The 14,453-nt window shown below is 33.4% G+C and overlaps 1 protein-coding gene and 2 long non-coding RNA genes across 3 annotated transcripts; all 3 read right to left on the reverse strand.

Moving 5' to 3' along the window:
- Nucleotides 1–1,050: 1,050 nt before the first annotated feature.
- On the reverse strand, nt 1,051–2,668 carry LOC111713544 (uncharacterized). Its single transcript, XR_002767736.1, has 4 exons — nt 2,564–2,668; nt 1,791–1,856; nt 1,480–1,551; nt 1,051–1,074 (listed from the first exon to the last, which is right to left on the reverse strand). It is a non-coding gene; the product is annotated as an uncharacterized LOC111713544 (long non-coding RNA).
- A 1,886-nt stretch (nt 2,669–4,554) lies between these two features.
- LOC111713545 (uncharacterized) lies at nt 4,555–6,604 on the reverse strand. Its single transcript, XR_002767737.1, has 3 exons — nt 6,471–6,604; nt 5,491–5,602; nt 4,555–4,650 (listed from the first exon to the last, which is right to left on the reverse strand). It is a non-coding gene; the product is annotated as an uncharacterized LOC111713545 (long non-coding RNA).
- Nucleotides 6,605–7,292: 688 nt separating this feature from the next.
- On the reverse strand, nt 7,293–14,450 carry LOC111713540 (protein phosphatase 1 regulatory subunit 21). Its single transcript, XM_023488417.1, has 9 exons — nt 14,304–14,450; nt 13,662–13,731; nt 10,891–10,952; nt 10,418–10,475; nt 10,150–10,205; nt 9,948–9,992; nt 9,733–9,805; nt 9,347–9,432; nt 7,293–7,359 (listed from the first exon to the last, which is right to left on the reverse strand). Exons 1-9 carry the CDS (start codon nt 14,357–14,359, stop codon nt 7,299–7,301), a joined length of 567 nt encoding a protein of 188 aa, XP_023344185.1. The 5' UTR covers nt 14,360–14,450; the 3' UTR covers nt 7,293–7,298.
- Between the last annotated feature and the right edge of the window lie 3 nt (nt 14,451–14,453).

Consider the following 14,453-nt stretch of genomic DNA (forward strand, 5'->3'; position numbering starts at 1 on the left):
ATAAATTGAATAGTAAACCAACAATAAGTTAAATAATTGAAAAAAATAATTTAAATTTGTTCTTAAACTTGTTAAAAACAAAAAAGAATAAAGCCCAGATCTATCATTTAAATAATAAAACAAAATATCACATTTCTATCACAACAAATTATTCACAAATATAATGTTCGCTAAAAATACATTTAACACTAGGAAGACTGTAAGATCATTTCTTCCTAAATATAAATAATTTGTTTGAAATTCAGAAAATAGAGAATCAATTAATTTACATTCTTTTAAATTAAAATGAACTTGTAAGTTGTACACTGTACAGTGTACATACTGTACACTATGTAATAGTAAGCAGATTATAAAAAACTGAATGATAATATGCTTGCTGGTTAATTTTATGCACTGAAGCAGGTTGTAATACACGGTGAATGGTATTATGCTTGCTGGGTAAAAGTAAGCGAGTGATCAAACACTAAATGATATTTTGCTTGCTGGGTAAAAGTTTGCAAGTATTCAAACACTGTGAATGGTATTTTGCTTGCTGGGTAAAAATTAACCAGGTAATCAAAGACGATGAATGGTATTATGCTTGCTGGGTAAAAGAAAGCAAGTGATCAAACACTGTGAATGATATTTTGCTTGCTGGGTAAAAGTAAGCAGGTCATCAAACACAATGAATGGTATCATGCTTGCTGGGTAAAAGTAAGCAGGTTCTTAAATGCTGTAAATGTTATTGTGCTTGCTGGGTAAAATTAAGCAGGTCATCAAACACAATGAATGATATCATGCTTGCTGGGTAACAGTAAGCAAGTTATCTAACACAGTGAATGATATCATACTTGCTGGGTATTAGTAAGCAAGTTATCTCACACGGTGAATGATATCATACTTGCTGGGTATTAGTAAGCAAGTTATCACACACGGTGAATGATATCATACTTGCTGGGTATTAGTAAGCAAGTTATCTCACACGGTGAATGATATCATACTTGCTGGGTATTAGTAAAATTTCAAAGACTGTGAAAGTTGGGAGACTAATCTAACTACTTCTTCTTCTTCTTTTCAGATAGATCACATTCTTGCCTACAAATATAAGATGTATTTTAATTAAATTTTTTTAACTTCAAACACGAAAGAAAAATTTCTTCTTAATTTTTAAACTAATTAATGTAAGAAACCAGCATTGCCTGAAAACTTAACTTTTTCTTAACAATCAATCCATTTAATTTAGAACCAAACTTGAATCATTCTCGTGGTTCTACTAAGTTTCCAGAATAAAATTTTAGGGAAATCGTTCATGAACATTTCCGCGAGTTCCCTGATTAAAATTCGAGGCAAATTGGCCAAGGTGTTTATAAGTTAGGATCCGACATACAAAAAAAGACTACTACTTTATACTTGTATTGATGTATATTGTATAAGTATTATGTATACAGATGGTTAAAGCAATTTATACCAATATTAACTTTAATAATAATAAAAATGTACCTAAGATGAATAATAGTATCTTCTTGTGAAGCAAGCTTATTATTCATTTCTGCCAAGTGGTCACTCATAACACTAAACAGAACAGAGATTATTTCTGAATAAGAAATTATTTTATTTTAAATTGTAATTGTTTTTAACAGTCCAGACGCCCCCTACCCCCAATCAAAATCAACTTCTTCTCAAAGTGTTCATGGAGATTTAGATTAGGAAAATGAGTTTTTTGAGATTTGTTACTGAGTAAAAACTTCAAAGTAGAGGACCTATTTTTCTTAATACTCTCCTTTAAACAACAAACTAAGAGTATGTCTCACCTAAGCTGTTCCTCGTAATTAAGTTGCATTGTTTTAATATCCTCCTCTCCCTTCCACAGTAGACCTCTTTAGAAAGAAAATGTTAAACCTAGGAAATCCCTCCCACNGAAATTTCTGAAAATATTACAATTTTGACAGAAGCGACCCCTTAAAAGAGTTTGTCGCGGCTCAACTTTAATATCAATCAATTAACAGCTGACTAGATAATATTCGAAATTGTAATGTAAGCGATTTTAATGACACCAAATTTTATCAAATGTTTTCATTATTTGAGTTATGTAACCATCCCGGTTTATAACAGACGAACACATCGTATACTTTTCTCTCCTTTAATTTGAAAGATAACACAATTAGAAAATAACAATCAAGACGCAAATTCCCTTATTCATTTTAAGGGACTGTAAACGTAATTTCAAGGGACCCTCCGTTGCAAAGATGGTTAAGTCCGATTCCCTTTAAAGCTTTGTCTGATCAAGTATGAATTAGAAATCAATGTTTATAATTTGAAAAATGATTTTTTTTAAACTTTGGTTTCTCTACAAAAGTGACTTTCGCATTTCAACTGCAGAAATTTTACATCAAAATTATCATGGAATTTAACACGAGAAAAACGACAAAATCTTCCACAGTATTGATCAGATAAAGGTTTCAAGAGTACCATTGTGAATCGGGTGATGAGTCACTTGAAATTAACTAATTTATATATTTATCATGCATTAATTGTTAGATTTAATTCATTTGTGATTTACAAGGACAATTTTGTTTAAATTTACCTTTTATTTGTTAAATCATCATTTATTGCATTAATTGTTTTCTCCAGAGAATCCACCTATGACAAGATTGCTGCAGTATAATCAAGTACAACATTAGAATTCAGAAATCTACTAAAAAGTATTTAAAATCCGTCAGTTCAGTTTTCCTAGTTGAACATTTTGATTAATGTAAAAAAAATTTATTATTTCACAATGAAAACTCCATCAATCCATACAAGCACATCAGCAACGATCAGTTCATCAAGATCGTGCGCCATACCCGGGAAGAAAGCTGTATTATGTGTCAAAGTTGATAGATAGATAGATATATTTTTCGGCTAACATTATAATAAATACATTTTACATTTTATATTTTTTTACTAAACAATTATTAGCCAGGGCAACAGCCAAACCATTTCTGGTAGTTTTGATTGGCTGGCACTCCAAAGTTTTATAGATACATTTTATTTTTTAAAATTAACAAATAACGAATACATTACACAATTCACAAAGTAATTTTTTTTTAAAAAAAGGAAAAAAAGAAGGATGGGTGAATAGCGAATGGCCACTTCGAACATTTGTTCATGTATTTATTGATTTTCGATCCAGCTTTACTGCAGTAATACTTGTTCATACTGTATTGTCAATTAACCCCATATATAGTCCACACTCTACGAAAACCACGCAGGGGAACCTCAGAAATATAACGATGATATTTTTAAAAATTACTTTTCTTAATTGGCATGATTTCATTTCCGTTCAATAAATATTTTAGTTAATTGTTCTGTTTTTTTAAGATTCGTGTGAAAAATGTTAATTAGTGCACATGACAGTAGTATTTATATTTTATTTCCTGTAAACCTAATTTTGAAGAGAGAGGGGGGGCGGGGGAGAAACACTATCCAACCCATACATCCCGGTAAGAATACCTTTAAAATCGTCAGAATCTTGTTCCTTTGCGACAACACATGTGTATTATCATGTGTATTATCATGTTTATTATCATGTGTATTATCATGTGTATTATATTATAATGTGTACTATCATGTGTACTATCATGTGTATTATCATGTGTATTATCATGTGTATTATCATGTGTATTATCAAATGTATTGACATGTGTATTAGCTGATGTTTTAAAGGGTTCACCAGTGGCGTAACCAGTGTTTATGATCCATTTAATTTTGATGCGGATCCGGATCCTGATCCTGGATCCGCACTGGAAAAAATGGATCCGGATCCAGGTCATTTCTCTAACATTTACTGAATTTTTTTTTATTTTTTCCCCGCATAGTTTTATTCTAAAATTTGATGAACCATTCAGAAATGAGGAAATTTTTATAATCTCTCTTTTTTTCAAAAGTTCAGATTTTGGTTTTAGGAGTAAAAAAGTTTTTTTTTCAGTTTTTGGTTGATATTACCCCTTGGATCCGGATCCGTGGATCCGCATATTTTTGCGGATCCGGAACCGGATCAAGGAAGCCAAAAGCTTGCAGATCCGGAATAGGCTAGTATTATATATTATTGATAATAAAATCAAATAAAAATTAATGTTTTTTACGGTGAAAAAACAACAGTAGGACTCAAGATAATTTTGCTTTTAACACAACAGTTGTGCGGTGTAAACAAAACCATAAATATTATTCCAACAAATATTAAAACTATTTATTTTATAACAATTCCATTAGACATTAAATGTCGCCTTCCTGTTCCGCGGTTTTTTAAGTCCAATTATTTATTTTTAAATTTAATTATTCAAGAAAATTTTTTTAGTCTTAAAATTAAATCAAATTAAAATTGGAATTTAAAAATTGATTAAGAAACAGTGCTTAGGATCAATTTAATTTTTAAGCAGATTCTGGATCCGGATCCAGGTCAGGAATATTGTTCAAATAATTTTTCTTAATTTTGTCTGCTTAAACTTAATGAAACATTCAGAGTTGAGGTCATTTTTCAACAGATCAGATTTTGGTTTTAAGACCAAAAGATTTATGTTTGATGTTTCGGTTGATATTTACCCCATTGCCACTAGAAGAAACAAAAGTTTACCTTGACTTAAAAACAGATTTAATCTCATTATCATTCACGAATATACCATCATGGGAATCCTAAACATAGGTTAATTATATTCCTCTTAAATACGTTCTCATTAGTTTAATAAAGTCTAGAAATAACTTTTAATTTAAAAAAAAATTTCTTTGACATTTAACAAAGACGGAAAAACTAAATATTCTTTGGAAGTCATTTACAGACTTCAAAGTATAAAATATTAACATGTTAAAAAAGGGAAATATTTTTGTCTGGATCAAATTAGGATTAACAGTCCAGTTAGAATTCTAAAATATATTCACTCAAAATACTTTTTATATCCTTGAAAGCTAAATAAATAGTTGTTTTTTTAATGAAACTGTAGCGAAAAAAGGAGTAAATACGAGCCATGTTCGCGGATTATTTCTTTGGTGATGGAAGACGATATTTGCTCCGGTTGCAATATTCTTTAATTCTCATAAAGTGTTAATCGTTATTCCACAATATTAGACTATGTAAAGCACAGTAAAACACATGCCCACGTTTTCATTGTTAAACCATTGAAAAAGAGTCCTAAATATATTAAGTCTTGAACAAATATTACGAGTTTGATCATTTGAAAGGAACACAGATTTTGCGATTAATTACATATTTATTGCTTTCCCCAAAACTAAAACTTTTAGAGTTAGTTGCGCATTTACCTTTATCACTACTAAAACAATTCTTAGTTTTAGTCATTGCTTATAGTTATTGGTGAAATCCTTACAGGGGGCTCATCAAATTCAAATCAAGTTTAAATCTGAAAGGGAAACAAACATGGAACCCCACAGACTGCCTTTAGGGCGCAGGTGCTACACACCACGAGCACCATGTGGATAATGGTAATCAACGACAAAGGCTGCAAAACCAAGTAAGCTAACCTGGTCCCCTTGGTGCTGTTTATCCAGTTTAATCTGTGAGAGTTGGTGTTCTAGTTTCCAGTGTTCTCGATCCTTCTCTACCTCCTGTAGTCGGGACACTAACTCAGAAACTCTGTAACAACAATATTCTTTAACACTGTCGGGCGAGTATGGGGGGGGGAATGAAACAACATTTGGATATCTTATCACACAAGTCTTCTTCGCGGCAAATGCGCCCAAAATTGTTTTTATTGTTGTGATAAATGATTACAAAATTTAAGCGTGCTTGGCCACGAAGTGGAATTTTGCGTTATAATAACAAATTGTTGAAAACCTAATGCTTTAAGACCCAACCCAAGGCAAAATATGATCTAGCTGTATTTTAATCCAAAAAATAAAATATAAAAAAGCTGGACATTTCTAAATGTACAATATAAGACAAAAACAAAAAAAGGTTTGCGGATTTTCAAATATTTTTTTCGCATTTTTAAAATTTCACAAAAATCAAACTCAAACTTACAACTTTTTGTAATTCTAGCATCAATAAACCTTCCCAGGGGTCATGCAAGGTCCCACACAAAATTTGAGCCGGATTGATTCAGTCGTTCAGACGTTAATCTTCTATTCCAACTATTAAAAGTTGCTCAATCTATCTGTGTTTTCTCTTCGATTAAACAAAATTAAGTTTTTTCTTTCAGATTTACAATTCTTTCGCAGATTTTTTTAATTTTGCGAAAATCGAAAGCTTTTGAATACAAATTTTTGTAAATTGAGCATACATAAACCTTCCCCTGGGTCATGCGAGGTCTCACACAAAATTTTGGCCCGATCGGTTCAGCCCTTTTGACGTTTATTAGATACAAACAAACAGACAGACAAGCAAAGTACTGGCTGTCCAATTATAAATCGGTTAGTCGTCCCACCACGGGCCACAAAGATAAAATAAGTTTAAGATAACTTCAATTTAAAGTAAAATTAAAATAAATAAAAGAATTATCAACCTTGTGTTTAAAGAATCTAATTCTCTATTCTTCTGCTCTTTCTCTTTCTCCAGTTCAGGATCAATGAAGGAAAACTGGGAACAGAAATCAGTCCGCGACACACTTTCCAAACTCCTTTATGAAAAATCAAAATATGAAGATACAACATTTGTTTTGAAATTAAAGTATTTCATTTATTCCCATTCTATATGGTATATATAAATATACCCCCCATATCATAATTTAAGAAACTAGGCTTTTGGGGCCCTTCACGCCCGTATTCTATTTTATCTTTTACTTGTAGCTTTAACTCTGAGCATCTTCTCAATGTATAGTATAAAATAAAAACCAAAAAAAGTTTGCGGATTTCGTAATATTTTTTCGCGCATTTTCAAAATTTTACAAAAGTAAAACACTTTTAAACACATTTTTAAAGCTTTGATCATTTATAAACCTTCCCTGGGGTCACGTGAAGTCCCACACAAAATTTGGGCCCGATCGGTTCAGCCGTTTTGACGTTTATTGCATAAAAACAAACAGACAGAAAGACAAGCTAAATTTATATATAGATAGGGAGAGGTGGACGAAGGCCTTGACCTTGACAATTATGTATGTTTTTCCCTTGGGGTGTTTATTGTCTTGAAAGCTCATTCCCTTCCCCTTCCCCTTCTTGAAAATCATTATTTCCGCTCATATGTTCGCTATGCGATATGTTTGCGCGGAGCGACAAATGTTGTAAGGTTCTTTAAAGATGAAAATAGATGAACTTTTGGGTAAAAATTATCATTAATTAAAAACAAGATGTTAATCTTTAACTTTTTAATATTTTTGTCGAGCATAAATTCATTCTTACCTTAATGCTAAATCCCTTTCAAGGTTGGTCACCCTGGATCTTAGCTCATCCTTCTCCCTGCAATAGTAAAAGCTGATCAACAGATGTTTTAGCTATAGTTGGCCTAACGGCTAGGCCAAATTGGTCGATTTTATTTTGAGGGGACCCATGAGAAGCCCGGGGATCACCGTTCACCTCAGCTATAAAGATGGTTTAAAAACCAAGACACCTGAAGTTTTTTTCGGATTCTGAAAGTAAACTATTTCTTTAACTATCATGTGGATTTTTAGAAATTCCTGTCGAAACCTTTACGAGAAAAGTCCATTTAAACTTTGCTGTGTGGTTTAGACTGAAAAAAAGTTTGACTCAAAAAAGTTTTCATGAGATTATTAGGAAACCCGAAACATTTAGAGGTTTTCTGCCTAATTATTATCTTCATACGATAAATGTATCAATGTAGATTTAACAAATCAAAAGAAATTAACAAAAAAAAACAATTATTTTTTGGGTTTAAACCTCCAATAATAAAAAATTGAAGCACATTTTAGGTGTATGAATCTAGTTTTCTCCACTATGCGTCTATCGAGGCTGAAATGTTAAAGGTTCTAACACTTTTTATGAAATATAAAATACACTGAAATGTTTTGTTAAGGGTTTAGATATTTTAGAGCTCATTAACCAGGTGTAACCTTATTGCAGACAAAGTTTTTCTTAAAGATAGAATGTTACATGTTTAAACTGCAGATAATCATTTCTTCCAATAGTCTTCTTTTTTGTCTACCCTTCTTCACTTTATTTTACTGTTGTATTATCAGCATCCCTCCCCCCCTCCCTCCGAAAGGGTAATATGCACTCCTGAACATAGTTGACAAAGCAATTTGTATTTCTTTTTATTTGCTGTGTACAGCCTGAATTTGAGTAGCACGCTCCTCCACAAGGTTATTCAAAATCAGCATGAAGCTGACTTTGTCAATTTTTTTACAGGTTTATACTCCGGATGTAAATTTGTAGAATTTTGATTTTTTCTAAAATTCTTAATCTTCTGCATCATTCATGTATCCTGCAGTAATTTTGAAAAAATAAATCAAGAAATCTCCAAAGCCCATAGCTGCATTTAGTTAGGTTCAAGGTGATCTAGGAGCACCCCCCTAGGACAAGAACTCCTATGTCAAAATGCTGATCCCTCTCAGAAAGTTTTGATTAAGATTCCACAGCAAAGCGGTTTCTAAGTTCCACTATATCTGCTCGTGCAGTGGGATAAGGTTGGAGGTTCAGGAAGTTTTAGAGGGGTATAGAGAGATCTTCTTAAAGAAAAACCCCGTTTTTCCTCCGGTTTTATTCATCTTTCCGATGTGTATGCGGCATTAGGATAAATAATCCCATTATTACCAATCAGATCTGCTCCGTAAATACAGCTGGAGAGTTGTCTCTTTATCAATGCGCGGTCAGAGATTTTCCAAGAGGGCTCCAGTTGCTCAGTTAGTAAGGAAAAAAACCGGATTGGTGTATAATATACTTGCCAGGAGGCTTCATGACCCTTTCCTCAATTTGATTATTACCCTTTTGTTTATGTATGGTCTGACTAAGCATTCCGACATTTCAAGATACAGCTTTCCCGAGCCTAGTCGTAGACAACAAGAAAAGCTCGGGAGAGAAGTCTTATGTAGACCATGGTCGAGGATCAACTACCAAAATATAATTATAATTTGACGAGATCCAAACAATTTTTAAGATTATTTTCTAAAATTAATATAATTGACATACAGGGTTACCCACAAAGGATAAGACCGTACAAAGGATAAGACCGTACAAAGGATAAGACCGTACAAAGGATAAGACCGTACAGACGACCGTAAACTCTTAAAACGTGGCGATCCCATGGTGAAATAATGTATTCCGCCTTATATATAGTAATCTAATGGCTTATATGATGATTGGGCAAAGAAACAAGCAAGTTAGCAGTTGCGGGGAATAATGAATATAAGGTAACAGACGGAATAAAATCAAATTCCGTACAATCGTCTCGTGAAGTCTCAATCTTTGTGGATAACCCTGTAAAATATACCTCTCAATAATTGAGACCGTGTCGGATAATTCTTCTTCTTTATTCTTCTGCGCGTTTCCTAACAGAGATTTCTCCTTTTCAAGATCCTAATCAATCAATCAATCGATCAAACAATCATTTATTTAACTAATCACATTAATCAACCATGCAATAAAATTCAATAAACTAATCAAATATGCAATCAATCAATTAATCAATCAATAATTTGGAATGTAAGCAAGTTCAAACAAAATCCTTCATCTTTTATTGAGACTGTATCCCTGTCAATACAAACACATTAAACAGATGAAAAGTGGTGTTAAATTTATGAATGCAGAATGCGGGTTCAGGATTTAAATGTAGTATAAATTTCGCTTTATTAAATGAGTTTAATAATTTGAGTATACCTGAACCCGATTTTGAAGACTGAGTATAGTGTTTTCATACTGCTTCTCAATATCATCCAGGGTAGCGTGGAGTCTAAACATTTCTTAAATTTTGGATCTTCTGTATAAAAGTAAAAATCTGTTTGTGTGTCCAGTCATAACTCAAACTTTGATTGGAGAACTTTCGACTTTTATATATCTAGGCAAAGCGGGGGTGTTCAAGCTTGATTGCTTACCTTGCATTTTCGGTGATTTTGGACACAAGTTCTTCATTAATCACTCTTCAAAAATATTATAAAATAAAAATTAAATTTTATAGTGTATTGGAGATTGAATATATGGGCAATAGGCACAAATCTACCAGTTAATTTAAACTAAAGTTATGCTTTCATAACGCAGAATTTATTCAGACTTATTTTTCAGAAATTAAATATTTTCCTTTCAGCTTCGTCTCTGTTCTGTGATCCATTCCTTTTCTTGCTTTTCGATTTCACCTGAAATGATCAAAAAGTTACAAAAAAACGTATATTTTAAAAGAAAAGTCCTTTCTTCCAAAATCTCCTATCCCATACCCCATCTCCCCTCTCCCATCTCCCCTCTCCCATCTCCTATCTCTCATCTCCCATCAACCATTTCCCATTTTCTATCTCCGATCTACCCATTTCCCATCTCCTACTATATCCTATCTCCCATCCCCTATCTATACCTGAAAACCATCTATCTCGTCCTGAAGAACATTTACTCGTTTTGTTAATTGCTGGTTTCTAAAAATTTAAACAAAATAAAAAATTTAAGAAGTTCAGAACTTGAGTCTTTGCCACAAATTCAAAATTTCTTATCTGATGGTGTAAATATTTTGATATTGCAAACTTAGACTTTTTGATTTTACAGAATTAAATATCTAAGGTTTGCAATATTGGGTTAGAAAGATAGGAATTATAAAATCCGAGCTTTTTGCAATGACTCAATTCTTTTATTATTGTACAATGACAAGACTTAATCTTTCTCGCACCTTTCTCCATGGCTCCCCCCCCCTAACCCTATCATGTGGTTAACCCTGTGTTTCTCCATGGCTCCCCCCCTAACCTTATCATGTGGTTAACCCTGTGTTTCTCCATGGCTCCCCCCCCCTAACCCTATCATGTGGTTAACCCTGTGTTTCTGTGAAGCTAAACCAACCTGAAAAGGACTCCCTCCATTTCACTCTCATGTTTACGCAACTGTGTGTCCCGTTCATGAATCTAAAATATTTAAAATCAATTCTTGCCAATCCACAATTCACACCTTTCTGCAAGCCTTTCATTCATTTGCAATAATAGCGATACAAAATGTTGCTGATTTTCCTGAAATAATTTGCGGAATTTCCAATTTTTTAAATCAATATTATTTTTAGAACAAATTTTTAAATCTGACCGCCCGTAAATCTTCCCTGAGGTCCTGTGAGTTATCACAAAGAAATGGTTCAGCCATTTTGACTCTTATTGGATAAAAACAAACAAACCTTATATACTGGGTGATCTTGAAAAGTTGATTTTTTTCATGTGTTTAACTGCGATGTTGATTAAGAAAATCTCCCAATTTCTTACTTTGACTTTTGATAATTCCTGAAGCAACGATGGCTACACGGCACACGCAGACAAAAAATTACAGGTCTTCCTTAAACAGTTAAAAAAGTGCCAAATATGAGGCATTTTTCGGCATTTCTCTCCATATTCTCCCAAACATAATTTTGTCAAAAATTTTTAATTATGGTTTCTGACCAGTTGTATTAAATTTAATTGATATATGAGAAGATCGTGTAGAATACAATTCCATCTTTGAAAATATTAAATTCGTCCTCCAGGTAATGTAAAAAAGTCTAAATGTCCAAATATCAGATTCAAAGTTTGAAAGTTGTAACCTCCTTAAGCAGAGAAAGATTAACAGTGCTGGAAATAAATAATTTCTTTATCAAATTTAATGTAACAATGAATTAATAAATATTTAAATGATCTTTTTGTGGCAACCTGTTTTGCTTTCGTGAAAATTTTTTAAAAATCGACTTTTAAAAATCACTTGTCAAAAAATAACTTGAAATCTACAAATATATACCAAAATATTTATAATCAATACCATAAATATATGAGTTCAACCCGCGCATTAATGGTTTGGTTTCGCATATATTTATAGTGCATACAATAAATCAATTATATATATCTATTATATATATATAAATGTCAGATTTTCTTTAAGGATTAAAAAAAATTATATCGATTTTCGATTTTCTTTCTTTCCAATTTTTTTTAATTCAGACCAGGGGTGGGTAGAGGGGTGAACGTATAAAATCCCTTTTTTTGACTACGGATTGTGCACCCTTGAGAAGGTGGGTGGTGAGGATAGTAAAGGTCGGAGAGTGTTATGAATGCCAGAAACAAGCTTAAAACAATTGATTTAATGAGAATCGATACCCATATTGTATACCATGCGCAAAGAATAATTACAGAGTGGGGGTGGGGTCTCTTTAAAAACTGAAGGTAGTTGGGGTAGTAAGGGTAGTTGCCATTCAGATTCAGCTTCAAGGGTATCTCTCTAAAAACAGACGGTAGTTGGGGTAGTAAGGGTAGTTACCATTCAGATTCATCTTCAAGGGTGGGGGTGGGGTCTCTCTAAAAACAGACAAGAATCCAGCTGCCTTGGACAGCTGGATTCTTGTCAGCCCTCTTCTCGGTAAGAATGAAGTGTGGATGGATAAATGTGCTGCCAGATTAAAACCCCTGGTAGATCAATATAAAACACCCCAGACAACACCAAACTTTCGCAATAGAAAAATTCCGAGATTTGATCGTAACAACCCGTTCATGTCCTGGGGACAAAAAAAATCTCTTTAAAAAAGATTTTTAAAGTCAATGCAGATATTTAGTTCCGAATATATTGAATAATAAATAATTTTAAGTTACACGTTAGTATTACTGTTTAAGAAAAATGTTCGTATTAGTTTCTTTTAACAGAACTTGCAGAGAAGTACCATTCTGCTCAGTGTGTGGTTTTGATTCAACATATAACTCCTTAAATGTTTCGTAAACATTCCTTTCAGTTATCTGTAATAAAAGATTTTCTTTGTGAAAATTGAGATAATAAAATGATTAGGCCTTAGGACTTTCTTACATGCCATTATGCATTGTCTATTTATTCTTAACAGATAGATATATTCTCTATTCCCCCTCCCTATCCTTGTATTAAAAAAAGCTGGAATTAAATGCACCCCTGCATTTGAAAGAGCATGATGGAAAAATCTTTAAGCAGTAGATTATGCTTTATTGTGTTAAAAAATTAGGTTATTTAGTGTGTGGGAACTGAGTTAGAGTTCCAATTAAATTGCAAGTGCACTGCACAAAATTACATAACAGATGTAATTCTTGAATAATTTCATATATTTCTAGATTGGAATGCGTAACTCACTCACTGCAGGGACTACCACCCTAACTGTGTAACTCTTGTATCTCCCGAAGGAAGATCAGAGTCTGCAAGATTATTTGGAGGACTTTCTACTAAGCCTGTGTCCACTGTCCACCTACAAAACCGTAGTTTTACTTGGAGGAGGTTATTCTGGACGAGGAGGGATTGTACCGCGAGTATTCCTTGTAACGCAGCTGTAAGGGATTTAAAAGAAAAAATAGAATTGAGAGCTACTGTTTTTCGTAATCAGCTTTACTACTGTGGAGGCCGTCACTTGGATTATGGCCCAACCAAGGAGTGCTATAAGAATGATGGAGGAAACTGGGTGAGAGTTCCAAGTATGAATGTTAAAAGATGGTCCCATACCATGACAAAGGTTTAAATGATATCAGTTTAGTTGTACAATGTACATTCCCCTTTTCAACTGGAGGGTCACTCTAAATTATCTTATTAGTCTAGGAAAATTAGTTTCAGAAAGCTTAGCCTACTCTGCTTGATACTTAATGTATTCTTACCAGATCTGTGAGCTGCTGGTTTTTCTCCTGCTCCTCTAGAACCCCCTTCTTCAGAACTCCAACCTGGGACCTACATTACTAGATGTTAGGTATTTTCCTAAAGGCATTTTCCCAAATCATAATTTCCCAAGCCACAATTCCCAAAGGTTAGGTTAGGCCTTCTGAGGCGGCACAGGCTGCAATGTGTGCCGATCGCTGCGACTAGGATGGGGGGGGGCCAAGCACATTTGGCTAGGAATGGCTAAGGGGACAAGCTCTGTGGCTAGAACAGGCTAGGGGGGCTAAGCACTGCGGCTAGGACAGACTTGGGAAATTACACATTTGGGAAGTTTTCCCTTAGATATGTCCTTGGGAAATTGCCGCATGGGAAAATGCCCTTGGGAAATTGCCGCTTGGGGAAATGCCTTTGAGATTAAGGTGTCCACAGACGACTACTTTTTGAAAATAGATGAGAACAGTAACTTTACCCATTGAAGTGTGCACTGTGAGCAGTAATCAAAAATGTTAGCTCAATATCTCTATAAAAGCTATATGGAGTATAGCCCTACATAACTACAATTCTTGTTTTTTCTTGAATTTATCATGTTATATATATCATTTTCATGGTAATTGTCCTGTAACAAGTATTAAACAAGCAAATACCTGAGCTTAGCATACTCTGTTGCTAGTTTCTGGTATTTAGTGTTTAAATCAGCCATTTTTAACCTTTTTAAATCCTTTGAGTGTGATAGTTAAACTTTATCGCAGCATTGAAAATCTGAAATTAAAATTATAAAAAACACAGGTGCACAA

Source organism: Eurytemora carolleeae, unplaced genomic scaffold (assembly GCF_000591075.1).
Source record: "Eurytemora carolleeae unplaced genomic scaffold, Eaff_2.0 scaffold1445, whole genome shotgun sequence".
NCBI lineage: Eukaryota > Metazoa > Arthropoda > Copepoda > Calanoida > Temoridae > Eurytemora > Eurytemora carolleeae.

Bases quoted from the DNA above. Each gene is read 5' to 3' on its own strand.
- LOC111713540 (XM_023488417.1), bottom strand. From the start codon at position 14,359: ATGGCTGATTTAAACACTAAATACCAGAAACTAGCAACAGAGTATGCT. The intron at 13,732-14,303 runs GTATTTGCTTGT...CTAGTAATGTAG, and splicing joins ACAGAGTATGCTAAGCTCAG to GTCCCAGGTTGGAGTTCTGA. The intron at 9,433-9,732 runs GTATACTCAAAT...TTGATTGATTAG, and splicing joins GTCTTCAAAATCGGGTTCAG to GATCTTGAAAAGGAGAAATC.